The 27,847-nt window shown below is 43.7% G+C and overlaps 2 protein-coding genes across 2 annotated transcripts in view; one reads left to right on the top strand and one right to left on the bottom strand.

Moving 5' to 3' along the window:
• The window catches only part of LOC114897699 (claudin-22-like), a 6,324-nt gene extending 310 nt beyond the window's left edge, over positions 1 to 6,014 (top strand). Inside the window, exons 2-3 of the mRNA XM_029226719.1 lie at positions 1,937 to 2,398; positions 5,909 to 6,014. Coding sequence (XP_029082552.1) covers positions 1,937 to 2,398; positions 5,909 to 6,014 — 568 coding nt within the window. The remainder of the gene's footprint in view (positions 1 to 1,936; positions 2,399 to 5,908) is intronic.
• Positions 6,015 to 6,211: 197 nt separating this feature from the next.
• Positions 6,212 to 27,847, bottom strand: part of WWC2 (WW and C2 domain containing 2) — a 162,539-nt gene continuing 140,903 nt past the window's right edge. Inside the window, exons 15-23 of the mRNA XM_029226208.1 lie at positions 27,254 to 27,446; positions 25,872 to 26,036; positions 22,342 to 22,463; positions 20,297 to 20,495; positions 18,586 to 18,750; positions 16,942 to 17,034; positions 13,747 to 13,989; positions 9,500 to 9,627; positions 6,212 to 6,489 (exon numbers count right to left, since the gene is read on the bottom strand). Coding sequence (XP_029082041.1) covers positions 6,423 to 6,489; positions 9,500 to 9,627; positions 13,747 to 13,989; positions 16,942 to 17,034; positions 18,586 to 18,750; positions 20,297 to 20,495; positions 22,342 to 22,463; positions 25,872 to 26,036; positions 27,254 to 27,446 — 1,375 coding nt within the window. The 3' untranslated portion in view covers positions 6,212 to 6,422. The remainder of the gene's footprint in view (positions 6,490 to 9,499; positions 9,628 to 13,746; positions 13,990 to 16,941; positions 17,035 to 18,585; positions 18,751 to 20,296; positions 20,496 to 22,341; positions 22,464 to 25,871; positions 26,037 to 27,253; positions 27,447 to 27,847) is intronic.

The raw sequence follows: 27,847 nt of genomic DNA on the forward strand, positions 1-27,847 counted from the left end.
GGATTTTCTCTCCTGCTCGGAGGGTGTCTGCTAAACTGGGCCGCCTGCGGGACCCAGATTCCCCTGGCTTCCGGCCACTATGCAGTGGCAGAAATGCAAACTCAGTGTTCATACCTGGAAAATGGAACTGCCAATCCTTCAGTGTAAGACTTTGATGAGACCAGAGAGGTGTATCTCCCTATATCAACTGTGACGGTCCACATGATAAAGGGTTCTTTGTTATGTAACTATATTTGTGATGCTAACATCTTCTCATTAAATACATTAAATCATGACTTTTCTATCCTAGATACCCCATCCCCCCAAAACCTGGAGAAGTAAGAAAGAGGCAAATCTTATATCTAAAAGAAAATGATGTGGTAAGCATTACATAGGCATGAACAAAACAAAATTTCATTCATCTGGGTATTTAAATCAAAATTTGGTGGCGGTTGTCCAAGAGAGCACTAATTAGCTTTACTGGGTTCATTTGATATTAGAAATGTTTTTTTGGTTTTGTTGGTAGCTGAAATTGATAATTAGTTCCTGTTTCCTAAAGAAAAAACCTAACAATCTGAAATCCTTTAAGCATTCTGTACTAGCAAAACCACACGCTCAGCCTATCCAGAGTGCTATTTCCACAACAACGATTTGGTCTTTCTTGAACAGAGGTGGTTTGTGTTTAGGAAATTGCTAGGAAGCCTGTGTGGCAGGACTTTATGAGGCTGCAGGTTTTCAGTACATTGTGATACTCTCAGATTTAAAATACTGGCCAATCTCTTCTCGTCTCTTCCCTCAAAAGCTTCGTACTTTAAAAAGATAAACAATTCCAAAAATATTTTGCTTAATATCCAGCTCATCTGCCCTAATAAAAATTTTCCTTTGTTCAGTTAAAAGTTACACGCATGGGGATGAACCAACAGAGGCGCTGATTCTAACCTACGCAGTCCTACTGCTTAATTTTTCCACGGCATAGAAAGCATATTTAAGCAAAGAAACAAAAATATAGCAAGCATTTATGTCCCTGTGTGTGAAGCTGTCAGGAAGGCGTGGAAGTAAACAGACTTGATATTTAGTTCAGAATCGTTTCATATGTTATTGGGTATATGTAGCCTAAGAGATTAAAAAAAGAAAAGAAAAGCCTGATTTAAGGTCTACAGAAGAGATTTCTGAGATTGATTTATTTGGTTAAGAAATACTTTTCTTGAACCTGTTTTTAAAAATGATAACACTCAGTTATAACCACAGTATACGTATTGAAATGAGACCTCTTAACAGATGAAAATCTGATAGGTGCAACTAGTAAGATATAAAGTAGCAGGAGTTGAACCAAACTGTCAATTAAACATCTTGCATGGAGACTTCTTAATTCTTTGACTTGACAGAAAGGTTGGGAACAACGTGAAAGCCATTTATACTTTAACAATGAGAGGATTATTACTACTTAATGTTATTTCGGGGACAAACTGCCTACTACAAAATGCATCCTATAGGACGTGAACGTGATCTTGGCCACACCTTGTCATTACTGGTTTGCAGAATTATTTCCCTATCCTTTTCTGAAAACTATTCAACATAGAATTGAACGATAGCAACTCTGGCAAGAACCCTCCTATATACACAATGAAAAAATAGTTCTGAGCTCTGCAAGCGATAACACAAGTGTCACACTTCTTTTCACAGCCACTGAAAGGCAGGGGTTGGTCTGGCTAAGGTCACAGGATTTTATAGTGGCTTTAGTATTTAGAGCTGTGGCACAATTAGCGGGAATTTCACTATCTTTGCTGGGATGGGTTTTATCCTGTCTTACAAACTACCTGCCACATGGGAAAATCTCAACCTGGACTTAAATGAAATGGAAAACTTGACCATGGGACTCTGGCAGACCTGCGTCACCCAAGAGGAAGTGGGGATGCAATTCTATCCTGGCTTAGCCCGCTGAGCTCAGGATCTCCAGGATTTTAATGCTCCTCTCAAACGGCCTGGGATTCCTGGGCCTGCTGGTCTCGGGGTTTGGCCTGGACTGCTTGAGAATTGGAGAGAGACAGCAGGATGTCAAGAAGCAGCTGTTAATCCTGGGAGGAATTCTGTTCTGGACAGCAGGCGTCACAGCCCTTGTTCCTGTCTCTTGGGTCGCCCACAGGACAGTCCAGGAGTTCTGGGATGAGACCATCCCCGAGATTGTGCCCAGGTGGGAGTTTGGGGAGGCCCTCTTTATCGGCTGGTTTGCTGGATTTTCTCTCCTGCTCGGAGGGTGTCTGCTAAACTGGGCCGCCTGGGCCCTGGCTTCCGGCCACTATGCAGTGGCAGAAACGCCGCCACACCGTCTACACCTGGAGATGAAAACCACTCACCTGAAACTAAGCCAGAAGGGATCAGCGGTGCCCTCAGATGATTTGGTAGGATTTCCTGTTACACAGTAACCCATTCACTATGCTTTCGATTTTCTAAAATGCATTTTCCCTTCACTTCTGAAACTGTCATTTCTTTCTAAGATGGTAAACCACTTTTATCTTCTACTCTGAGACCAAAACCAATCAAGACTTACCAGTAATCATACTCATTACTGGGGATGAGTTTTCTCAGTTTTAAAATAGATTCAGTGATTGCACAGAACCGGTAAATAAAACATTGTGTTAGTACCTACACATCTTCTGAAGGTGTTATTTAATAAAGATGAATCATTCGGCAATTGGAAATGTTACTGCTGATCATTGACTTCTTTCAAGTGTTTAAGATCACCTATTACACTGAAACTTAAGTCTGGCTGCTTATTTTTTTTAAAAGGTATGACATCTGATTATATTTTAAAAAATTGCTGGCTCTCTGAAAGCTTGAGAGGTGCGCATCGGGGACACATCATCTCTTTTTAAATTGGAGACCTCAGTGCCTCTATGGAGACTCTTCCGCTCATTCACGTCTTCCTTACTGTGTCAGAAGCAGAGGAGGGCGGTCCTGTGTTTTAAAGATTCATGTAAAATCTACCGCACCGACGTCCTTTTGCTTGTGTCCTGTGCTCTGTAGTAGATGCTGCAGCCACAAGGCGACTGTGGGTCGGGACTGGGGGGCGTGGGCAGACCCCCTACCCCCTTTAAAGAAAACCAGCAATATATATGGTCCAACCAAGAACTATTCACAGCAAGCTGCTGGCTTGGGGAATTTTTTTTTTTTTAATTTATTTATTTTATTATTTTATTTTGTTGGTTTTTGGCTGCATTGGGTCTTCGTTGCTGTGCGCGGGCTTTCTCTAGTTGCGGCGAGCGGGGGCTACTCTTCGTTGAGGTGCGCGGGCTTCTCATTGCGGTGGCTTCCCTTGTTGCAGAGCACGGGCTCTAGGCGCTTGGGCTTCAGTTGTTGTGGCACGGGGGCTCAGCAGTTGTGGCTCACGGGCTCTAGAGCGCAGGCTCAGTAGTTGTGGTGCACAGGCTTAGTTGCTCCGCAGCTCGTGGGATCTTCCTGGACCAGGGCTCGAACCCGTGTCCCCTACATTGGCAGGTGGATTCTTAACCACTGCACCACCAGGGAAGCCACCAAACTTGGGGAATTCTTCATGAAAGATTTTATATTTGTTTGGTATATAGTTCAAGTAAACTTTTGTGTTTGCGCCAGTCAGGGAAATTCACTGAACAATAAATGACACTGAAATAAAGTATTAGGTAATATGTATCTTTGTTTTAAAAAGAAAACACTGAATTTTTTTCCACCCACAAACACATGAAAAGTGCAGAAACCAGAGTTAATCTATGTGATGTATTTGCATACTTTTACAAACAAGACAAATTAAAACAGAAACATATTCAGAATTTAACCTGATTAAATATTTAGTTCAGTCCTGAGCTTTTGATATTTAATACAATATAAAGTAATAGCAAAAAAAGATTTTAAATTTATTTGATTTGCATGCTACAGAGATCCAGCTAAACTTTGTTCATTTGGCTAGCAATATTCTTTTTGTACCTGTAACACTTAGATTCTGATATACAAAATTGTAATAACATACTGATAATTCAAACTTGAGAACTAAATATTACATTCTTTTTACCCTGTGAAGAATAAATTCTACCTTTAAAAAATAGTACTTATAATATTAAAATTCATGTTGTCCATATGGTTTTGTGAGCAAGTTATTAAAATGTTTTGTCACTGTGAATCATTTGGGTTAGTACAAATATGACAGGATTGTTAAAAGCTGCCTATAAATACATAACACTATTGCTGATTTTTAAAGAGTGAAAAAGGATTATATTAAGTTTGTCTCTCATGTTAGAAATGAGCAAATGCTGTAAAATGAAACCAAAAGCATCTTGGTCACAACTGCTAACTACCAGCCTGAGACAGATTTTATTCTTTTATGCTTGTCTGAAACTCTTTGTCGTACAAAAAGTTAACAGCTAATCTGATGGAATTTATAAAGCTGTAAATATTCCAATATAGCCCCTTCTGTGTCAAACATTTAAGATGGCCAGAACCGAACTATATATTAAACAGAACATAAATAAGACCGTAAATAAATAAATGAAGAAAACAAAATCGTACGGTACAACCACATATAATCCTATAAACATTTTCATGGTCAAACTAAGAAGCTGAAAACAGCTGACCTTCATTTAACTCTACATTAAATAAACTTCTGTTTTTCACATTTGACCTCGACAAGGATGAACGGTGCTCTTCCTCCAGTTCTCCTTGGTCACCTAACAGGATGAACTGGGCCGCCTGCAAGGACTGTGCTCAGTCAATTCACGAGGCTGGTTTTTGTTCAAAGTAGTGTCACGTCCAGTTATTCCTTCAAAGACTTTTGTATATAAATGGTGGGACACTTAGGAAAAAGTCATTACAGTTCTAGGCTCAGAAATGGCTTGATCTGAATTTTGATTCTGATAAAATGAACCTTCCAAAACATGTGTAATTACTTTCAAATAAATATTCTTACCAACGAGGACTCTAGCTTAGGAATAGAACTTGTGTTTCTTTTTTTTAAGGGGCCCATTCCTTTAAGATGATGTTTTCATCTCTAAAAAAAAAAAAATGATTTCACTTGTTACATAAGATGGCTCACCAAACACTGCCTCTTCCAGTATTACAGACCAAGTAACATGCATGATTTAATTTGCATAAAACGATTTCTTTTAAAAGCCTTTTATGCTGGCAGAGCTAACCTGGGGATTTGTTTCTTTTAAGAAGTGCTTGGGTTGGGTAAGCTAAAATTCTCCACTGGAGGAAACTTTAGTCAGTTTCCATCTTGTTTGTCTGGAATATATATTTATTTATATTTTACAAATGACTCAGCTTTTACTTCAAATTAATAATCTCCCCAGGCACTCTCTTCTCTTTGCCTCCCAACTCCTTACCACAAGTTACAGATAGGATTCCGTAAAAATGACAGCTGCAAAGTAATGTCTAGTAAATGTTAGAGATCTGTTTACTGAAGTATTTAAAAATTTTTTGGCAATCTTGATTCAATCGAGGTACCCTTTCCTCTGTTCCTGGTTTCAGCAAGTGATGCTAATGTGTTTCCCTCCACAGTACCAGCACTGTGTGTCCTCAGCACCCTGGGCCCCTCCCTTCACCCACTTGGTACCATCCTCACACCTAGGACGAAGCATGACTGGTGCAAGCCAGACACTCACATCTGGACACTGACGCACAGCCAGGCTGAGTGAGAAGCAGCATCGCTCACTGACGTGCTGACTTTAGTGTATTTGAGGCGGACTGGCTTTCTGCTTTCATCTCCCCGCCCTTAAAGTCCTAAATCACGGGGTCTGTAGTGTGGCTGGAGCACTGCTCCTTTGCATTCTTGCCTTCCTGCACTCAGCGTTTTGTTTTTGTTTTCTTTAGACAAATAGACAAGGACAAAAAAAGGCAGTTGTTTTAAGGAAACAAAGTGTTCCGACAGGGGTGACGGAAATGAACGCAGCACCTGTTTCAGGTGGACCCGGGACTCTGCGCTGAAGCTCACGCTCAAGTTCAACCTCACGCCGAACGAGCTGCCCTCTGGCACCAAGTATCGCCTGGCGCCACTGCCGGCTTCATAGTCGCCCATGGGAAAACAAAGGAAAAGCGAAAACCGCGTGCTGCTCAGCTGAGTTATTTCTCCACAGCCGGTTCAATAGGATACGTGCTGGGTCCCGCCTCTATTCCATTTTTACCAAATAAAGCCCATTGGCAATACACGTATACTGTACATCTGTGTACCAGATGATCCTGTTTTGGTTATCTGATTTTTTTTTTCTTTTTTTAAACATGTAAGAATTACATTCAAGGTACTTTACAAATTAACATGTTGAAAAATCTGATGTGAAATAAAAGCTCTTTAAGAATTGACAGTTATATTACAAAAAACCCCCCAAAACAAAAAACAAAACCCCAAACGAGAAAACGTTCAGTCTTTTGCCCTCCCTAAGAAATGAAGAGGTGAAAACACGATCTCGTCAGCGATGTGATCAGACGTCATCAGCCGGCAGGGACGGGATGCTTATCTTTGCTCTGGTGAAGTAGGCAATCTTCTCCCTACAGCCGGGGTGAGAAATACACCGACTTCAATAGGATGTTGAAAATGCTCTATGCCCGTTAAAAATAGTCCCAAGAACGCCAGCGCTGGCTCCACAGGCCCAGATGGGAGATCTTGTCCTTAGCTAGAGCTCCATTTAAAATCAAGACTGTCTTCGCCTTTTTACGGAAGGACATAAAGGAGAACGGCAGCTCTGACCCACGGTAACCACCGGTCGACACAGGCATTTCCAACCTCAGACAGGTTTTAAACCGCTGGGGCGGGGGTGTGGAGGGAGCGTGTCAGTCTAGGTCTGAGCATTTCTAGACCAGGGAGTAGAGGATTCTAGGGGCCAGAATCCTCACAGGAAAGTACACGATCCGGGAAGAATTCTTTAAACTCAGTACCATGCTAAGGTAAGGGCACGATAATGAGCGATGGATACCAGGGCTCAGATGAGGCAAGAGAAGGAGCCTGACCGTCTTAAAGGCAGATCTGCCGCATCCTGACGCGGGGATAAGTGGAAACAACCTGAGAGGGAGAGGCTGAGAAAGAAGGGGCGGGAGGGTTTTCAGAGCTTAGCAGAGTGTCAAGAAAGTAAGGTTTTAGGGTTGTAGAGCCGCCAAGGGCAGGACCAGTACGTCTAGCCTCTAAGAAGCCTTCACATCGAACAGTCTCCCCTCAACACAGGCTGCTGAGGGGCTTCCCCACGTGGGGCCACACTGGAAGCCCTAAGGAGGAATAAAGCACTGGCCCTCCTTCGATAAACTGGGGGTGAGATGGTGCGGGAGCGTGGGGTTATGATGCAAGAACTGAGGCGGAAAAGCTCTACCTCTAAGGAAAGGAGAGAGAAGGAGGGAAGCATGAAAACCCTGGGCAAGGTGGAAGGAGAGTTATTTTTGTGCTACAGCGTCCTTTCCGTTTGCTCAATTCTATGAGATAAAATTAAGAATTAAAGGGGCGAGTGAAAGTAGTCACGATGTCACTGAAGGCAGAACCTGAAACTGGGGTCTTTGCTTCATCACTTCCCGCAAGCGAATTACTTTGGCTCACGCGGTGCTTTTTAAACACACAAACTAGCTGTAAGTGTCTACGCTTGAGATGTTTCACATAAAATTCCTGGTTTCTACCTTCCCTCGGCAAATCGGAAGAGCAGGGAGCCCTGGGCTTTGAGAGAGCAGCTCAGGGAGAGTGTCCCAGGCCTCGGCGCGCTTCCAGAGCAGCTGCCGTATCCCGGTCCATCTCCCTCTCCTTCATCACCTGTCTGGTGATAGGCTTGGCTTTGGGTGCTAAGCGAGTGTTTATAAACATTTATTTCGGGTTTTAGCAGCAGCTGAGGTTGGATGACTTCTCCTCTGGACAGTGTTTCTTGCACCAAAGGCACGAGAGGATTCCCCGCACCACCCTGCAGTTCTAGAAATCCAAGGAGCAGTATCCTCTGAAAGTTACAAGAGCGACCCTGGAGCTGAATGGAGACAGGAAAAAGCTGACTCTTTACTATAAGCCATCACGTTAAAGAGAGTCTGAGCCTGCCATGACCCGTCTCCTTCCCCCGCACCCGACTCACTCAGGACAGCAGGAACTCCCACTGCGTCCTCTGGCACCAAACCCATCCCTTCCTAACGAGCCCTCTCCACCCCATATCGTCAGACATGCTCCTTGGGCTTCTACCTCTTCAGCCAAGAGCCTCCTACAGACTCCTCCACAGCACGCGCACACACACACACACACACACACACACACACACACACACACACACACACCACAGACCAATAAAACCACACCTCTCCCGTTGCCCCCCTCTCACTTGACTGAAACTGTCACAGGATGGTCACCAGGGGCCCCCAGCCTGGGGAGTGTCTCAATCCTCTTTGCTGTTGCCTTTGACAGCACCTGTCACCCTCCCCGCTCAGCTCCAGGACCACGCTCCCCAGTTCTCCTTCTAGCTCGCTGGCCACTCCTTCTTAGTCTCGACAGTCTCCTGTCCTGGTCACCTTCTCACACTTTCCAGGATGTCAGACCCACGTTTGTTGTGGAACCACCACATGTGAGACGAAGACTCCCATTTTTATCTCCCATCTGATCCTTAATCCTGGCTTCAGATTTTTATTTCTACTTATCTACTGACCATAGCTTCCCAAGCTGGCCTACGGGAACTGGTAGGCTGGTATGTCCAAAAGCAGAACTCTCCCCGCCCCCTAGCACCCCTCCGTCTGCCCACCTCCCGTCACCCTCCTATCGCCTGCCTGGCCTCCCCTTTCCAGGGTCTGCCCGGCCGCTCTCCACAATGCCTCTAACGCCCTCACTCACTCCTGCGCTTGGAGACCCCTGCTGGTCCCCCACCATTCAAAGCCAGCGCTGGAAGCTTCGACACAGCACACGGGGCCTTGTGCGGTCGACAGGCTCACCCACTGGCTCTGACCTTTAAGGCTCTGTGCCTCTGTCCCTGCCCCGATGCCCTTTCCAAAACCACCACCCCTGGTGCCTGACACACGCGTACCCATTCTTCTACCCTGTACGGCCTCTTAGACTCCCGTGCGCTCCTGCAGGCCCAGCGTCTGCCCTCACGGGACCCCGCCTGGCCTTCAGGGGGCTCCTTCCGCATGGCACTGCCCACCCTCCTCACACAGACCGGAGCCTCCGTAAGGCCAGGGGCGCTTGCCCTTCTCTGGGTGCCCGGGCCCAGCCCCGTGCATGGCTCACGGGGCCTGAGGAACAGTCCAGGGAGGGAACAGCAAAACCCCGAAGACAGGTGAATTTTCTGTACCTTTTTGTTTTCTGCGTTAAGATTTCTCAATGAGATGTCTAACTGCTTCTAAGAGCTGGGGACACCCCGGGTCCCCGGGGAGCCGGGCTCAAACGGAGTCAGGACTGTGGCCGGCAGGGTCTATGAGCTCAGGGAAACACACACATCAAACCGGAAGCAGAGGGCGTGGTGTCCCACATCCTAACACGTGTCACCTGCCAGCCACCCTGCGGTGCAGGCCTGCGTGATTCGGAGACAGCCCCGCACGTCCCACAGGCGCTCACCTGAAGGACTGCACCTGCCGGGGCACCTTCCGGCTCTGCTCCCGAAGCCGGCACACGTCCTTGGACACCTGCCTCATTAGCTTCTCTGCGTTCAGGTCTTGCTTCTGCTCTTCTTTGGACTGTTCGGCCTGGTAAGGAAATGAAAACACAGAGCCCCCCAGAACATTAATTAGAGATTCCCAAAGGTGTGCTCTAAGGCTTGAAAGACGCCGGGCTCAGGTCAGGAGGCCAGCCCAGCAGGACGACACCCATGCGTCCACCTCATGCCCACAGGGAGCAGCTACTGGGTCGGGGCAAGTGTGTGTTAATGCATTTTAAAAATCTTACCACATAGGCAATGTGGGATCATCTTGTTACATCTGGAACACCTGGTAACTGCCCCCCTCTCCACCCACCAAAAGAGAAATTAAAAACTACTTACAGCACCATGTCCAAGAAATATCTACTGTTAACATTTTGGAGAATACACTTTCAACCTCTTATTCATCTTTTCAACCCCTTTTTTTTTTCCATCTTAGACCTTTTAAAAGCTGTTTACTGAAGTAGAATTGACATACCAAAAAAGTGCACACAGACGCGTGTGCAGCTCAAAGAGCTTTTTACAAAGTGATACCCTTCTCAAAACTACCAGACTGTAAACATCTCAGGGAGGGGACAGAACACATCCCAGCCTGTAAGTTTCCACAGAGGCTTCTACTCCCAGGAGGACGTGTTGTGAGTTGCGCTCAGCCCTTGGCAGGGAGGGGCGGGCGTGTGTATTGGGAGGGGACACTATTAATTTGAGTCAGGGGTTGGGGAGACTCCACTCATTTGGGCACCTTCTCCCCATGACCTCCCAAGTGGGGCGCTACGGTAACAGAATTTCCTGCTCAGTGGAGGCCACTGGTCATGGTGGGGCAGCTGGACCTGTGAAGGAAATGGGTGAGGAAATTTAGAATACTGGTGGTTTGCAGCTTCAAGTCTTACAAGACAGATCAGCTCGGGATCAGAACTAAGTAGTCGGCACAAAGAGATGGAAGGAAAAGTGGCTTTGCTGACGGTGGTGCCTGTAGCCTGCAGCAAGCTGATGGTCCCATCACTGGGACCCTTCTGCACGTGAAAAAGCCGACTGCTGTGCTTGTGTTGTTAACACAGGCAGCTATAAACTTCAGAGTAAAGAGCAAGGTCTTCCGGCTTAAGAGACAAGACAAAGACAAGAACCAGTCTGACTGGTTCACAGCCGAACGGATACAAACAGCAATTCTACTACTAGAACTCTATTCGTGCTTCGGAAACGCTACTGAAACAAGAAAGGTGTCCCAAAATGTATAGGAGTGTTCACTTCCACAGTCCATGACTGAAATTTGGGAAACTATCATTAGTAGAGTAATGAAATAGTTATGATATATTTATGATTAAATGAACATGATATGATATATTCATAATGTGTATTACAAATGCCTTAAAACAATCAATTTCAGCAACATACACAAATATGGAAAGCTGTTCATCTTACATGACTAGAATTAAGTGGGGAAAAAAATAAGTGTGGAACAGTATGTCTTCAGACCCTAGTTTTCTGTAACTCTTCCAAACACTGACACATATACATGGCATAAAAAAGAGCTGGAAGGACATATAACAGTCAACAGAGGTCATCCCTGGGGAGTGGGACTCAGGGGCACTTCTATCAATACTTTTTGCTTTATATACTTCTGCATTATTTGGCTTTGTTACAACATGTTAATTTTTTAACTAAAAAAAACTTTCTAAATTTTAAAATATTCTCAACACACAAAGTGCACTAAACTCAGTTTAAATTTGAAAGCAAAAATGCTTGTGGCACTTTTAGGAAAGATGACATTTTACAAAAACTATTTATTCAGCCAAGTACTGATGAAGATTCAGTTATACTCACACCACTCTATGGAAAGCTAAACAGACTACAATGGGGCATAACCTAGTTAGTACTTTGCTGATAATACTCTACTGCAGTAACTTCTGATTTTTTTCACCACAAAGGCTCCCTTTTCCAGATATTTTTTACTGCTCCCCTTTCCTCTCCTTGTTTTGAACGATTTTGTTTAGAAAAGTGGCCTATATTTAAGTAGCAGTTCTTTCTTGATTATTTTGGAATTGATGAGATAGGTGAGCTGTCACTCGGAGCTTCTGAATTTGTGTAATTCAAATTCAAAGGGGACAGATGTGATATTTTAGTTACTTTGTGAAGTCTTACCTTCAGCGAACGGATGATTTTTCACTAGGCGCCAGGTTGGAAACTACTGACTTAGCAGACACAAAGAAATGACTTCTACCATGATGTGGTACATCCAACTAGGAAACTAGTAATTCTACTGAAATATTGCTGCTGTTCTAATTTTGGGGAACTTATAAGATGAACAAACCAATCTTAAAATGGCCATCTCCTTACTGACTTGAACAAACGGAGAGATCAGGAAAAACCAACGAAGGAAGGTACATGCCGGATATACTTAGGGGACAAAACCTGGCCCGGTTTCCCCAAGAAAGCGTATTTTACTAGATCAGAGATGCAACAGGCCCCCGGGATCCTGTTCAGTATTTTGTTCCCTTCCATATGAATGGGAGTGTGAGGCCTATTTTATCCCCTGTACACACTATTAAGATGGTCCCTCCAAGTAGCCTGCTGGCTGCTGCTGTTTCCAACTACCAGCATTTATGTGGTGGCTGCAGAGTCACTCTGAAACTTGGCTTTGTTCTGTGCAAAATAAGACCGACCACCATGCAACACACGAAGAGCCTCCTCTCCCTACTGAGTAAGAACACACTTTACTGCAGACTCCATTTGTCTCTGTGTTTATGTATTTATATCTGTACCCGGGTCTATATCTTCCTCCAAAAGTCTGGGTGCTAAAATATATCATAAAATTTTCATCAGCTGTTAATAATCGATAGTCACCAGCTTTGCAGGCAGTCGAGGCTCAGTGCTGAGCACTTCACTGTAGTCACTGAGTTCTTTTGTTGAATGAGCTGTATTAATATTTCTGACATATAATTTTCTTAGCAGATTCTAACTTTTACAAATGTTAACATCTGTATTACTTTAAGCTTTTAAGAAGCCTAGCGTCACAGAACTGGCATTTTGACAGGGAAACACTCAGAGGAAGAAAAAGAAATTTCTGCTTTGTAAGCAACCTGAGGCTCCTTTGGAAAAATACCAGCCCTTCCTCAGCACGCCTCTCCCCTTCTCACCCAACAAGTCACGATAAGCTGCCTGGTTCAGGAGGATCGGAAGCCGGTTTTTATGGCCCGGATTCCAGGAGAGTGTGATTAACCTTCAGTTTACGTGATGGGGGCCTGACCTGCAGGAAGGTCCAGTGATTTATTTGCCGTCACGTTAAGAAGCCTGACAGAGTAAGGAACACAATCCGTCCTAATTACAGCCCTGAGCTGCTCGCTCTGCTTCCTAAGGGGGTTGTACTATACACGAGGACACTAACTGATTCAGTTTTTATTCTGAGCTACAAAACAGACTTTCAGCCACAAAGGAGGAAGGTTATGCAGAGTGACGCAGAGGCCTGACAGCTTTCCTAACAAGGCAGGCAGATCTGGGCTCTGCTGCTGGACTCCGTTCACAGTTTCCCCGGGAGCCGTATTTTTTATGGCAATTGGAAGGCTGTTTGCTCATCGTTAGGCATTTTATGGCCACGGTGCTGAAAATCTCACAAATCCTCAACTGCGGGTGGGAGGAAGGTGGATGCAAAAGGGCAGCATGTGTGTGTGTGCATGTGCGCCAGTGTGTCCGCACGCGTATAAGGAGTGGACGTGGGGCTTACGAGCACGCAGGAGAGAAGCCAATGGCTCTCACCAACTTCTGTGGCCGGAATGAGAGGCGCACAATTGGAAACAGTTTCTCTTTCACAAAGCGGGTGAGCACAAACTTCAGGGACGAGAAAAAAAGGCACATAACTCCAATAATCTATCTAGACATACAGAGTTGGCAAAAATAAAGATGAAAAAAATCTGTACTCAGGGGAATCAGATTATTCTCAAAATGGTACAAACGCACCTTGCTTTGTGGGCTCTTTCTTCACTATCATTGGATGCAAGGGCTGCCACCAGGCAGGAGGAAACACAGTGGGAACAAATGTGTTCTAAGTTCTAGAAAAAGGACTTGAAGACTCGAGCAAGACTGAGGTGTAGGCTGAGTACCTTCTACCCGGCGGGCTTTAGGCAATGTGAGCTCCACGTAAGCGCCCCGGAGCTCACGGCAGCACCGGGCTCTGTACCTGCTTCTCGGCCTGTCGCAGAAGCTTCTGGAACCTCTCATCCTCCAGCACACCCGGCGGAAGGTCCGTCTCGCCCTGGGCTTTCAGGTCCTCGAGCTTCTGCCTCAGGCCCCGCAGGGCCTGCAGCTCGTCGTTCAGGCGGCTCTGCCGGGTCAGCGAGGCCTGCAGGTCCAGCTCCAGGTCCAGAGAGGTTCGCACGGGGCATTCGGGTGCTGCCCTTCTGAGCACCGGCTGGCACACCGTCTGGAGGGTTGGAAACAACACGACACCCTCATTACATCGGTGGTCACCTAACAGGAGGGCACTATGCCTGCTTCCTGCTTTGGCCGATGAGGGGTGAGTGGCAGTGATGTGGCACCTCCTGACCCCTGTTACAGGGGCAGCAAAGGCCTAGAGGGGGGAGGCCGGGGGGCTTGGTCCTGAAGGAGGACAAGCAGAGCCCCCGGCCCACCTGCACTGAGCACGCAGGTAAGCAGCAAACGAGCCTTTATTGTTTTAAACCGCAGAGAGTTTTGAAGTTGGCACCGTGGTAGAGCCTAGCTTAGCCGGACCAATTTACTGCACGAAGCCGGCCTCTGTGAACGACAAATACCTTATGAGAAACTCACATCTGCTCCATTTCAGGCCACGCACCTGCGTCCCCGCAGCTCACACCTCTCTCTTATCATTTCTGCACGCACTGGCCAGGACACAGCTGCTCAGGGGAGCTAGGATTTTGACTCCTTCCTCGGTTTCCCGTCGCTTAATATCTATTCAGTACTTTCACCCCTGAACCACTGTGCTCTCTCTGGGGCCAAGCTTATCCACTTATCAAGAAATAATTACTGAATATGTATGAATGCATGTCTGCTGGCAGCGGCTTCTGTGTCCCAGGAAGTCAGGGGAGGGAGAGATCACTCAGGGCTGGGTCAGACTCGCTTGAGGAAAGGCCTTCAAACGAGGCTGGGCAGGACTCCCTGAGCAGAGGGAAACAAGGAGGGCATTTCTTGCCTGGACTGTTGGCAGTGGGAATGGAAAATAAGAGATTACTAATAAAGACGGGTACTATTTGATACAAGACAGAAGGACTCAGACCTGACAGGTATTCCAGCTGGAAGGTCTGGAACAATGGTGGTGCTCATGACAGACAGAAAGGAGAGGCCTGTCTGTCCCTCTTCTCATTTCAGAGCCGCAGCCCAGGTCTGAATAGCTTTCATTGTCTCCTCGGATTCCTCTTTCTCCTTGCCCAACATATCCTGCTGCAAGACTCTCTAATGTTCTTATTAGTAGCTTTCCCTTTGTTCAACCTCTGCTCTAACAAACTTATTACACAGAAGAATCATCTAGACACACACTCTCTTCGACTGTACTACTCATGTTTTCAAGATCAGAAATCCTTCCCAGCTGTCAGGTACATGGAGGCTTTCTAAAGGCTCCCGTGGGCACGGCCTGCTGGTTAAGTGTGTAACAGCGGGCTCGCTGGTTTGTAAGATTCTGCCCATTTCCTTGGTGTCAATGCTCCCCGCCATGACTGCTCTCAGGCTGTCAGTGTGGTGTCACTGAACTGGGGAGAGATGTGGCGATGGGTCCCCCCAACCTCATGCCTCGCTGGCCGGGCTGCCGCCTTCCCAGCCAGGGAGCCTTCCACTGATCTCCGGAGATCTTTTGTTCTCTTCACCTCTACATGGTTCTCATACTATAACTCCTAAATCAGAATACACTTCCCCATTCACTTCTACCAAACTCTATCTGCCCACTTTAAAAGCTATTAACAGTGATCTCCTAAACAGTGTTTCAGGATTAAACTAAGTTTATCAGTAACCCGACTGTTTTTCAGCTCCACTCAATTCATAAACACTGCTGGTTAAAAGTTCTCTGAAGAGTGCTACCATCCTCCAAAAGTATGTGCTTTTAAAAATGCAGGGGACTTAGAAAAGAGTTGAGAAGAATTTTCATTCAAGATGATGGAAATTTAGGTGCTTTTAAAGCACAAAGTTTGGTAATCTGAAAGATCTATGTTTCAAAAGGTCCTGAAAATGCTGAGGTTAAAGAAATGCTTGCATATTTACCTTTAGAAAAAAGAAAGATGCTTATGACTGTCAAGTAACTAGGAAGTTAAACCAGGAAGTTACATGTTGCCCAGTCACACATCCAGTACTTTGCCCACAGTGGCACTAAACCAGAGTGACTCAACTTACCCTCCAATCTCCACTCCCACCCACGGGGCCCAAGCCTGGCCGAGCTGGGTCCTTCCTCATCCCCTGAATGTGCTTCCCTGCCCCTGTGCCATGTCAGGCCACCAAGTATCCATCCAACAGCACCCAGTATCCATCTCCATCCCTGAAACAAAGCTACCACTTTCTTTAGAAATTTTATGTGGGTGTCAAGGCCAGACACCTTCCCCACGAAGCGTTTTTGATTCTCCCGACCAGGTGAGCTCACTCCGCCCTTCTATCTGCACCCGGAGTCGCCTGTGTGCCCTCGGAAGACCCCCTCCAGGCAGGGAGGTCCTGCCCGTCACTGCAGAGCTAAGTATGCACAGCGCTGCATTTTTATTGAACACCATGCTTTAAGCCGAAATAAAGCAGCTTCGGAAATTAGCACGAAACAAATTATTAGTAAACAAGTAACTTTCCATTACGAGTTCAGCTGCTGGTAAATAAACAGGAATTTCTGAACAGTCCAACCTTTTAATTTATCTAAAATTCGTCCCTTTCGAGCTCATCCAGACACCTCTGGCTTCCAGGAAAACCTGGCTTGAGCTTTTCCATCTACATTAATCTTAATCTTCTAAAAATATCTGTTTTTAAGCAAGCTGCTAAAACCGTGTCCTCCTTTTCCAGAACGTCTGCCCCTCACGAAAGGCACCAGGTGTTACACTCTCTCCACAGCTGCTCGAGAGCTGGCCGTGGTGTGGAGACCAGGCAGCCGGCAGCAGAGATGCTCCCCCCGACTCGGCAGGCCTGGCTCCATCCACGCTGCAAAGTGGATTTACCCTTCATTATCAGAGGTTCCACACCGGTGATGAATGAACGCTCCCCAGCACATCCTTCTCCGTAACTGACACAACAGCTGTGTCTCCGTAATCCCAGTGGCTTCATCCCAGTTCCCAAGAGCATGGAGCAAGGACACCCAGCAGTCCCGGGTGCTCATGTTCTGAAATGCAAGACGCTGGGTGGCTCCAGGACAGGGGGATGCCGCTGAGGGAATACATACCCTTTTGACTCTCAAACTTCGCCGTTCGGTGGAGTTTCTCACAAATAGTGATTTTTTAGCCAGGGTTGAACTGTCACTGTCACTTCGATTTAACTGGCAACAAAGGATAAAAAAAAAAAAGAAAAGAAAAGAAAAGGAAATCAGTGCGTACCAATGTGCTAGAGGAAGATTGGAATTGAGAACTTTATCACAGAAAGAAGGTAGTTTATTTCTTTAAGAAAATCCTCCCCAAACAAAATTTTCCCTGTTTTCTTGCTTTTCTTAAATAACTTGATTTTCTTTAAATAATTGCCTTTTGGTTACAGTTATCATAGGTCATTTGTTAAGAAAATTATATACATTTTGAAATAAAATTATCCCTTGTATTTCTAGCTAATATGCACTATCCATTCTTTAAAAGAAAGGTTTGTGTAATGCACAGAGCTCAAGGTCAGAGTGGAGTCACAGCATGTACAACTGGGAACACGCCCAGCCCAGGCAGCCCACACTCACTCCCTCACCTGCTTCAGGCCTTTGCTGAAACGTCACCTTCTCAGTGAAGTCTACTCTGAACCTACTTAAATTTGCGACCCTCATCCTCAACATTTCCATCCTTTCTTAACTTGCTCTACTGTTTTCCATAGCACTGGTCCCTGCCCAAGAGACTTCACAGTTTACTCATCATGTTTAGTGTTTGGCTCAACTCACAAGAACATAAGCCCCGCAAGGACAGGGCTCTGGGTCTTTGGTTCATGGACGAATCCCAGGGATCCGGCAACGTGCTTAATAAATAGCAGGTGCTTAATAAAAATGTTTGGTGAACTGAATAAGTTTAGAATTCTGAAAGTATTTTCTAACCCACTTTATAATGTTAAATCTAAATTACGATAAATCATAAATACTTATGGAACTAGAATTTGGTAAACTGATGCAAATCACATAATATTCTCCACAGAACCAGGAATCTGATTCAGTGTCTGGAGGCATTAGTAAAGGCGACTTTTGTCCTAAAACCCAACTCACAATCTTTGACTCAGCAGCACTAACATGTTTGGTTTTTTTTTTTGCTGTACGCGGGCCTCTCACTGTTGTGGCCTCTCCCGTTGCGGAGCACAGGCTCCAGACATGCAGGCTCAGCGGCCACGGCTCACGGGCCCAGCCGCTCGGCGGCATGCGGGATCTTCCCGGCCCGGGGCACAAACCCGCGTCCCCTGCATCGGCTGGCGGACTCCCAACTACTGCGCCACCAGGGGAGCCCGACTAACATGGTTTGAAGCATGCATGATACCCAGCAGAAATATACAAGACATCATAAATCTTGAGTCGCTTTAAGTTTCTAAATACACACTGAGGTCCAGACAGACTTAGCAGCCTGGTCCTTAATGTCACTTATTTGCCAAATAAATGGCATTAGAAGCAAAGAGACATTAAATCTGAGGAAAGAAAAAAATTCCACCACCCAAACTAAAAAGAACAGAGTGTGATACTTTATGTATATTTTATGGCATTTCTAGCCATGAGAATCTGTAGTCGAGTTTGAAGATCCCCTGGCACTGTCTATTGTCACTAACGGGCCACTCCCTGGCAGGGGGCGGGGAGAGGCGGCAGCCCCCTAAGAGCACTGCGTGCCTCACCCTGCACATGCCCGCCCCGCAGACGCCTTACCCTGCAGACGTACTGGCTCCGCTCGCCGGGGGAGAAGGTCTGCGAGCGCACGATCACGCTGCTCCGCACGAAGGGGCGCTGCCGGGCGCTCAGGCCGCTGCGGTCTTTGGGGCGGACCGCCACACCGGCACTGCCCGCCTCGTCGGTATTTGTCTCTTTATCAACCTAGAAGTCAGTAATTTGTCAGGAGGGGGGAGACGTTTCTTGCTCCTTTCTAAGTATGAAAGAAATACCTAATCTTACAAGAGACTCATCTAGCACCAGGGCCACTTCTGTGAGACAGGCTTTGTCTTTCTGCTGATGGGAAGGCGGTTTTCTACTTAGTTCTTAGGAAGTTACCCTCAGGTAGGGTAGGATAATAACTGTCCAACAGGGTTACCTGTAAGTGGCAGCACCACTGCTAACAGATTAGACCTAAAGAAAGGAAGCTTTAGATTTACAGAGGGTAAATGTGCTTCTATAAAGAAACTTATTTGAGAATTCATCATTAAACGTTATTCAACTTTCTGATTAGTTTTTTTCAGAGTAAACAATAAAAGTAACTAAATATAAGAAAATGAAAATACACTAGTTAAACCTCAGGTTTACACAGAACATGCAATTATATATACAGCCATACCTCGGTATCCGTGGGAGATTGGTTCCGGACACCAAACTCTGTGGGTGCTCAAGTCCCACAACTGGCCCTCTGTATCTGGGGCTCCACATTCTCGCATTCAGCCAATCATGTACTGTTTACTATCAGCGGTTGGTTGAATCAGATCCACGGTTGGTTGAATCCGTGGAGGCAGAAACCGCGGATACAGAAGGCCGACTGTATGTATGTATATGTGTGTGTATGTATGTATGTATATATATATATGTACACACATGAAGTCTCCAGTCAGGGTATAACATTATTTTTCTTAGAAATAAATAACTGTTATTTTCTAAACTCCCAAGTTTGCCAGCATCCTCAAACCTTGAAAATAAGTTTCCCCCTTTGGGGGTGGCAGCCTCAACATGTCTGTCACTAACCAGCAAAGTTACCTGCTTAGTAACATAGCATCTGTGCCCAAACCGAGTCATTTGCCACCTTCCCGAACTGGTTTCAGTCAGAGCCCCATCTAACCAAAATGAGCTTTACACGTTTACCTCATGTTTGAAATTGAAATAAACTTATAACATTTATGAAACTTAATACAATTAAGTAGGCATCCTGGTGTTATTCAGGAAATTCTGAAAATGCTTTCAGTAAATATTCACAGAACATTTACAGAGAGATAAACGCCACTATTTTTTTTTTTTTTTTGCGGTACGCGGGCCTCTCACTGCTGTGGCCTCTCCCGTTGCGGAGCACAGGCTCCGGACACGCAGGCTCAGCGGCCATGGCTCACGGGCCCATGGCGGCACGTGGGAGCTTCCCAGACCGGGGCACGAACCCGTGTCCCCTGCACCGGCAGGCGGACTCTCAACCACTGCGCCACCAGGGAAGCCCTAAACGCCACTATTTATCTTCTTATATGAAACTTAATCGGAGAATGAGTATTCGGGGTCCATTAGAAAAGGTTAAGGCATTTACAATGTTTCCTATGGTCTACTCCCACAAACGCCCATCCTGATCAGCTTTGGCACAAAATCCTGACACGGAGTTATAGCTGAAGAGACAGACTTGGTCTGCGTGGTGCCTCTAGGAGACCAGTTTCAGGAGGGGACAGCTGAGAACACTCACCAGGGCGGGCACTCCTGCAGGTGGCTGACTCCCAAGGTCGTTGGCACAGTTGTTTTCTGTCTTACTTGTGTCCTCATTCATCTCAGGCACACTCGGGCGTGAGCTTACGTCTTCTGCACAGCAACTGCCCTCTGCCAATTTCACTTCAGCCCCTTCCTCAGCCACAATTTCATCAGAGGCCTCTCTCTGCATGGTTAACCTATGGGTGAAACAACACACAATACCGTTCAGGGTCAAGCAGGTGTGCTCTGTGATCGGTGCAACCTGGGCATGTTAACCCGTTATCTGGGCGACGAACAGATTCACACATTACGATTCAAGCCAGTCCTCTGGCTGGAACTTTTACTAAAATGCTCATGAGAAATAAAGTTATCACCTTACTCTTCAGCAATCTGAAGCAAAATCATCGTAATTTCGTACCGAAAAGTTAAATTCATGAAATTTGACCTAATTCCTAAATATTAAATAGAAATACGCTAAAAAATCACATATAAAGTGTAACCCACGGTTTGAAAATACGGACACTCGCTATAATATAATTTGGTATCAGTTGTTCATTTATTGTAAAATTATTCAAACAACAGAATGCAGTGACTCTCTGCTAAGAGTGAATAAAAATATCCATTATCAACTGTGCTCATGGTCTAGCAGAGGTGGACCCCTGGGTAGAGGAGTCTTACTACTGAACTAACAGAAGACTCTGAATGGTCTATGATCTCGTCTTTAACAAAAGCCATGGCCTGGGCTTGGGTGGCACTACAAGTGAGGCTCCAGAATACAAATACGGTTTATATTCTGTATAAACTGTACTGACAGGAAAGCAAGAGTACCAGGATGGGTAAGAATATCTCACTCTTTGCTGAGTTTCATATTCTCATAATAGGAACATTTTTTTCCACTGATAATGAAAAGTCAAGCTTTAATTGTGACTGGTGATATACTGACAGACTGGAACAGACTAGTTGTTAAACACCTGGTCATGAAATGAACACGGGGGGATCAGCAATGAGGACTGTAAGTTATCAATTCTTTTAGATTACGTTCTAAGTGCATTTTTTGAAATGTGGGTGAAACAAGTTGCGTATTTTACATATGCAAGGAAGGCTCAGTATTTCAAGATATGATGAACCTCATAATCACTCTCATATTTACTTTTCTTTTTCGGTGCTCTGAACTTTATTCACTATAAAGGACTTTTGATAAGAACAAAGTATATCTGCTTTGCACATCACTATAGTAAGCTGTTCCTTCCAAATGTCCACAATTTTGTTATTTGTATCTTGTCACTCTAAGTGTGTAAGAAGTTTTATATATACACACATAAACACAAATGATGCTATATATGTATATGCATGTATGTGTCAACAGTAGTTCAAACATAACAGAATAAGCAACAATACATACAAAGTTAATCCAAATGACTTTACATATATACTAAAAAAACATGCATTCACTAAAATTTGTTTTAGAGAAAACAGTGCAAACCTGGAACGATAGTTCTTTATACGTATGTGAATCTAGACAAACGCTATAATAACCTTTTTTAAAAACAATGAGGTATGGAAAATGAGAAGGAAACAGAAAAAGAAGGTGAAAGTGGCCACAAACAGAAAAAGAGCTCTTCAGAAGCTATTTTCGAAGTATCTGCTTTGACTTCCCAGAGCCTAAATGGTACTTCTGGTCATTTGCAAAAAAAGAGTCAGTTTTTAAATTTATCTGTGACTCTGAAATAAACTACCATACCCTTCGAAATAGGTAGTTTAGACTTAAAACCAAAAAAAAAGCCCAAGAAATAGTGTCAAGATTACTGAAGCAAGAACAAAGAATCTCGCTCATGTGCTTGTCCGCAAACTCGCCACTACTCCTTTCAAGTCTCTAATGACCAAGGAAAGACTTTCCCTAGGGGCAGCCCCCTGAAGCTGCGCTACTTTCCATTAATTCCAGAATAAGATCTAAACCTATAAAGGTTTCCCTGAAAGTTTCTTCTGAGAATCTAAACACATCCTCTTTGCGATCCCGGTAGCAAAAGGAAATCGTTGTTTTACCAATCTCCATCTGGACCCCTTTGCTCTTCCTCCTGCTCTGGTTCTTCTTCTTCTTGTGCTAATTCTTGTTCCACAGCCAACAGCTCAGCTGATGTTCTTGCAAGTAAGGCTGACACTGCATCCTGGAGAAGGTAAAACACAGGGCAATGAACACCATATACTTCAAGAAATGATTGAAAAACTTATCGGATGGGGACTTATGCTTCTAGTTGTGAAAAAGAAGAGGTATGAGACCCAATTCTCCTGCTGAGAATAAATATGAAGGCTGAATAAAGTAAAATAAAAAGCAAAATACAAACAAACAAAAAATTCCAGCTGTTTTAAAGCAATGGAGAGCAACAAAGGCAATTAGCACTCGAGGACCAAGATCCCAGGGCAAAGGAAAACGCAAGGAGGTGAAGGGACCATCACTGCCACTCTTCTCCCCTGGGGGGCATGTCTCAGTTCCAGCGGTGAGGCACACAGGCTGACAGACTGTGGCTGCCCAGGGCTGTGACAGTGATGGGAGGATGCAGAGATGAAAACTGAGTGGGCGACAAGGTAGCCAGCATTCAAAGGGCCAGAGAAAATGAACTGTGAAGTGAGCCCAATGTTCTGCACCATATTCCTTTTGGGACATTTGCCCTTCCTAAGCTACATACGTGCAGAGCAAGAAGCTGAGAAAGCAAAACCAGCTGCTAGGAGGCTAAACAGTAAGCAGATACCTCAGTTGCCTCATGGTCCTAGGGAGAGAAAAATTGGAATTCAGGTCCCTCAAGTGATCCAGGTGATCTGCCCATATTGTAATCTGCCTTCCAGAAGAATATTAAATCCTCTCTGGAGGAAGCTATCAGCCAGATCCTCTACAATCCATACATAATATCCAGCATTCCACTGGAAACAGGGCCCAATGACTGAAAGCCAAGAGAAATAAGAAGCAAAAGAAGCAGACCCATAGGTGATCCATATACTACAGTTATTTAGAAAAGGAATTAAAAACTTCATAATTAATATGTTCAAGAAAACTGATGAAACAATGGAGAATTTCCCTAGGATAAACACAAAGAAAAACACATTAACACATCAGAGTGAAATTGCTGAAAATCAAAGAAAAAGAGGAAATTTTACAAACAGTGAAAGAAAAAAGATGTAATACCTTTTAAGGATCAACAATTAGACTCCTCCGTCAGCTGAACAGAATCAGTGGAAACCAGGTGACATGTTATTTTTAATGTGTTCAGAGAAATAATTATTCACTTAGAATTCTGAATATGCAGGAAAAAAAGTCCTTCACAAATGAAATCAAAACAAAGATGCCAATAGACCTGTACTAAAAGAAATACTAAAGAAAATTCTCCAGGCGTAAGGAAAATGACCCAAACTGGAAGCACAATAATGCAGAAAGGAAAAGAATATATCAGAAAGGGTAAAGATATAGGAAAATCTAAATAAATACTGATTGTCAATAAAACAATAATAATAATGTCTTGTGGGATTTAGAATAAATGTAACTAAAATATATGACCAATAATTGCACACAAGGAGGAAAGGGAATCATGGAGTTAAGTCTTTAAAAATCTTTGCATATCAAAAAAAAATAATGTATTTCTTTTCTTTTTCTTTTCTTTTTTTTTTTTTTTTAGGGATGGAGCAAATGAAAATGTCTTGAGAAAGGTGTTTGTTTGATGGTGTATCAGTGTCAATTCTTCCACACTGTTGGACCAACTGGGCAGTGTTGCTTCTTAAACACACATATACACACACACACACACACACACACACACACACACACGTCAATGAAGCCTTCTTATTATATAGAAATTTTAAAATATCAGGCTGTTTAAATTTTTACACATTTCACTTTGAGTCCTAATTTGTTTTTCATTGCATCTACCTATTTTCCCTAGCACTATTTCTCTTGTAAGTAATCTTACAGGCGAGAATATTATACATCCATGAGTTTTACCTTAGGCAATCCAACAGCTGCTTTTTTTTTAATTTGGAATTTTTGAATTTTATTTTATTTATTGTTTTATACAGGTTCTTATTAGTTATCCATTTTATACATATTAATGTATATATGTCAATTAAAAATACATTAATTAAAATATATTTCAATTAAAAAAATCTTTGCACTGTCTGAAAAAAAGCAAAAGCATTAATTTAAGACAGTTTCTAAGTCAAGGATGCATGATGTAATCAGGGTAACAGCAAAAAAGAAAAGACTGTAATACTAATGGTCTAAGAGAAGGAAAAACCAAAATTTAAAAATACTTGATTAATCCAAAAGAAGGAAAAAAAGAAACAGAGATAGGACTAAAAGAAAACAAAGAGTAAGATGACAGGTTCAAAGCCAAATATATCACTAATAGCATTAAGTGTAAATAAATGAAATATTTCAATTAAAAGATGAAGATTTAAAAACTGGATAAGAAATCAAAACCAACTATGTACTGCTTACAGGTGAAACACTTTAAATATAAGAACTCAGAAAGGTTGAAAGTAAAAGAATAATAAAAGGTGAACCATGCAAATGCTAGCCAAAAAAGAACTGATACAGCCTTACTGATACCAGACAAAAGTGTTATTAGAGATAAAGAGGGATAATTTATAATGATAAAAAGGCCAGTTGAACAGAAAGATACAACATAATGCTAAATTTATATTCACCTAATAGCCTGGATACAAAATACATAAAGCAAAGATTAATAGAACTAAAAGGAGAAAGAGACATTTATAATCACAAATTGGAGATTTTATTATACCTCTTAATAATTGATAAAATAAGCAAATTGAAAAATCAGTAAATGCAGAAGATTTGAAAAGTAAAATTAACAAACTTGACCTGCAGAAAATACACACTTTTCAAGAGCACATGGAACTTTTACTAAAACGGAACACATGCAAATCTCAATATTCTCTATGATTGAATATGTATAAAAATTCATATAAAATACACCACAGTGAAGTCTGTTTTATTCCAGGAATCCAAAGGCAATTTAACATTCAAAAGTCAATCAATGTATAATCCACTACATTAACAGAATAATCTTAAGAAGATAACCACGTAATCTTCTTAAGAGATACAGTAAAAATGCTTGATAAAATTCAATATCCATGCATAATAAAGCTCTTAGCAAACTGGAAAGAGAAGGAAACTTCCTTAATCTGATAGCAATTACCTGTAAACAGCCTCAGAAAAACCATTCCAAATGATGAATTATTGAAAGCCTTCACTTTGAAAAAGCATAGTACTGTCTACAGAGATAGATGACTGTACTGTCTACAGAGATAGATGGCTAAGTCAACGGAACAGAATAGAAGGTTCAGGAACAGACTATACACATAGAGGATATCTGACTTATGACAAAAGTGACACTGCAGTGCAGCTAGGAAAGGAAGTATTTTCAACAAACAATCCTGGGTCAACTGGCTATCATATGGGTAAACAACAATCTTGACCCCACCTCAAACCTTGCACAAAGATTAATTTCAGATGGGCTGCAGATCTAAAGGCCTTAATGAGATGTGTTTCTCCAACTCTGACTCACCAAATCTATAGAATCGACTAGTGGCTGGCTTGGTTGAAATACTGAATCCTCAGTTTCATCTTCGTTCTTTTTGCACGGCATTTGCTTTGAAGGAAGCAAGTTATACCACAGAGTGAAAATCTCATTGGAAAAGGGTAAATCTGCCAGGCTGATCTGAGTTCCCGCCTATGTGAAATGAAAGGAAAAAAAGAAAAAACAAGAGAAAATAAAATGTTTCAATTCATATTTGCTCCCTCTGATATAATTAAGATTACTGGACAAGTTAAAAAAAAAAAAGCAATACTCATGATATATAGCACTGGTGGATTTTTTTAAAAACTTGGCAATGTCTTATATTTTCCGGTGTGACTAAATAAGAAATATAGCTGATCCTTGAACAGTGTGGGGTTAGGGATGCCAACAACACCCCCGATCCTGCAGTCGAAAATCCATGTCTGCCTTTACAGTTGGCCCTCCACGTGTCAGGTTCCACATCCCCAGATTCAACCAACCACGGATCATGTAGTACTATAGTGTGAATTTAGTGAAAAAAAAAAAAAAATCTGTGTATAAGTGGACCACAAAAGAACCCCAGGGTTGGATTTTAGATTGGGATTACGGTTGACCCTAGGACTACACGGGTTTCAACTGGAGACTGCAGTGTTTCTTGAACACCTGGGCACACCTCTAGACACCTGTTTGAACACCTTATGTAATGCTGCTCTGGTCACTGTGCGCAATGATGTGTTAAACTTGCTATTAGTTATGTGTGAAGTCTTCTGCATTAGTATTTAAATATCCTATTGCTCTAAACAGTAACACTTAAGACTTCCTAGAAGCTCTAACACCATGGCTGGGAGAACGAGCTGAATGAAGGAACTATACTCAGTGTCCTGCTTAAATCTGTAGCAGTCAATTAGGTGTGGGATGTCCCTTTGATATCTATCCATCATTGATGAGCTGTGTGACCCTGGATGCATTACTTCTCTAAGCAGTTCTTCATCTGAAAATAGGGGTCATCATACCCTTTTCATAAGATTGTCAAGAGGATTAAATGAGATAATGTATACAAAACACCCAGCACCAGACTCGTATTGGGAATAATAAGCATACTCCACAGTGATGGTCATAACAGAGGCCAAAGTTCTTCTTTATCTAAAGGTTAGAAATAAAAAGTAGATTTTACAGAGAATCATAATTTCTAAGCAAATTTGGAAGGTCTGGAATAAGAGAATAGAAACCAGAAATCACTACTTCAGATAAAAAATGAAGCCACTGTTGGGTGTGTCTGAGGCATTGGGCAGATCGGTAGAAGTATCGAGGCTGGCAAAACAACAACTAGAAAATTATTCTCAGAATATCCGATAGTGTTATCTGATGATGGAGATGATGAAAAGTCCTACCAGGCACTCTTCCCTTTGGTGTTTACTGACAGAGCACAGATCCACCCTCAGCGTCTTCTGCTGCAGGGCTGTCTGGGAGATGGCCACTCTGAACACATCACCGAATAACAGGGACTCCGCGGCTGGATGGACTTTCGTTCGAAACAGACAGCTGACATCAGTTGAGGAGGGAAGCAGAGCAACTCTAAAGTATCTGCAAAGAACAAGGATGAAATGGATTTCACTGGTTCAATTATATTGGATTCACAGCTGGTGTTTGAAAGTATCTGCCTGGGAGAGAAGCACAGGGACACGGACTTCATCTCAACCCAAAGCTCTGCTGCCACCATGGTCGTCATGCTCAGGGGCGCGGAGGCTCTGTTCTTAACCCGCCGGTGCTCCGATCATGCAAGGCCGAGCCTGCCGCCCGCCCCGGGGCTGCAGCAAAGGCACGTGGTAGGGAAGTGAGAGGGACGAAGACCATGGGGCAGACAGATTTACGTCCCACCTGCCCGTGTCCTGACCATTCCACAGTGACTGCCACCTGAACCTGGCAAAGCAGGAACACACCAAGTAGACACGGGTGACTTTGTCCCAAAGAACACTCATCCTGCA

This window comes from Monodon monoceros, unplaced genomic scaffold (genome assembly GCF_005190385.1).
Source record: "Monodon monoceros isolate NGI ecotype Baffin Bay Population unplaced genomic scaffold, NGI_Narwhal_1 Super_Scaffold_17, whole genome shotgun sequence".
NCBI classification, from domain to species: domain Eukaryota; kingdom Metazoa; phylum Chordata; class Mammalia; order Artiodactyla; family Monodontidae; genus Monodon; species Monodon monoceros.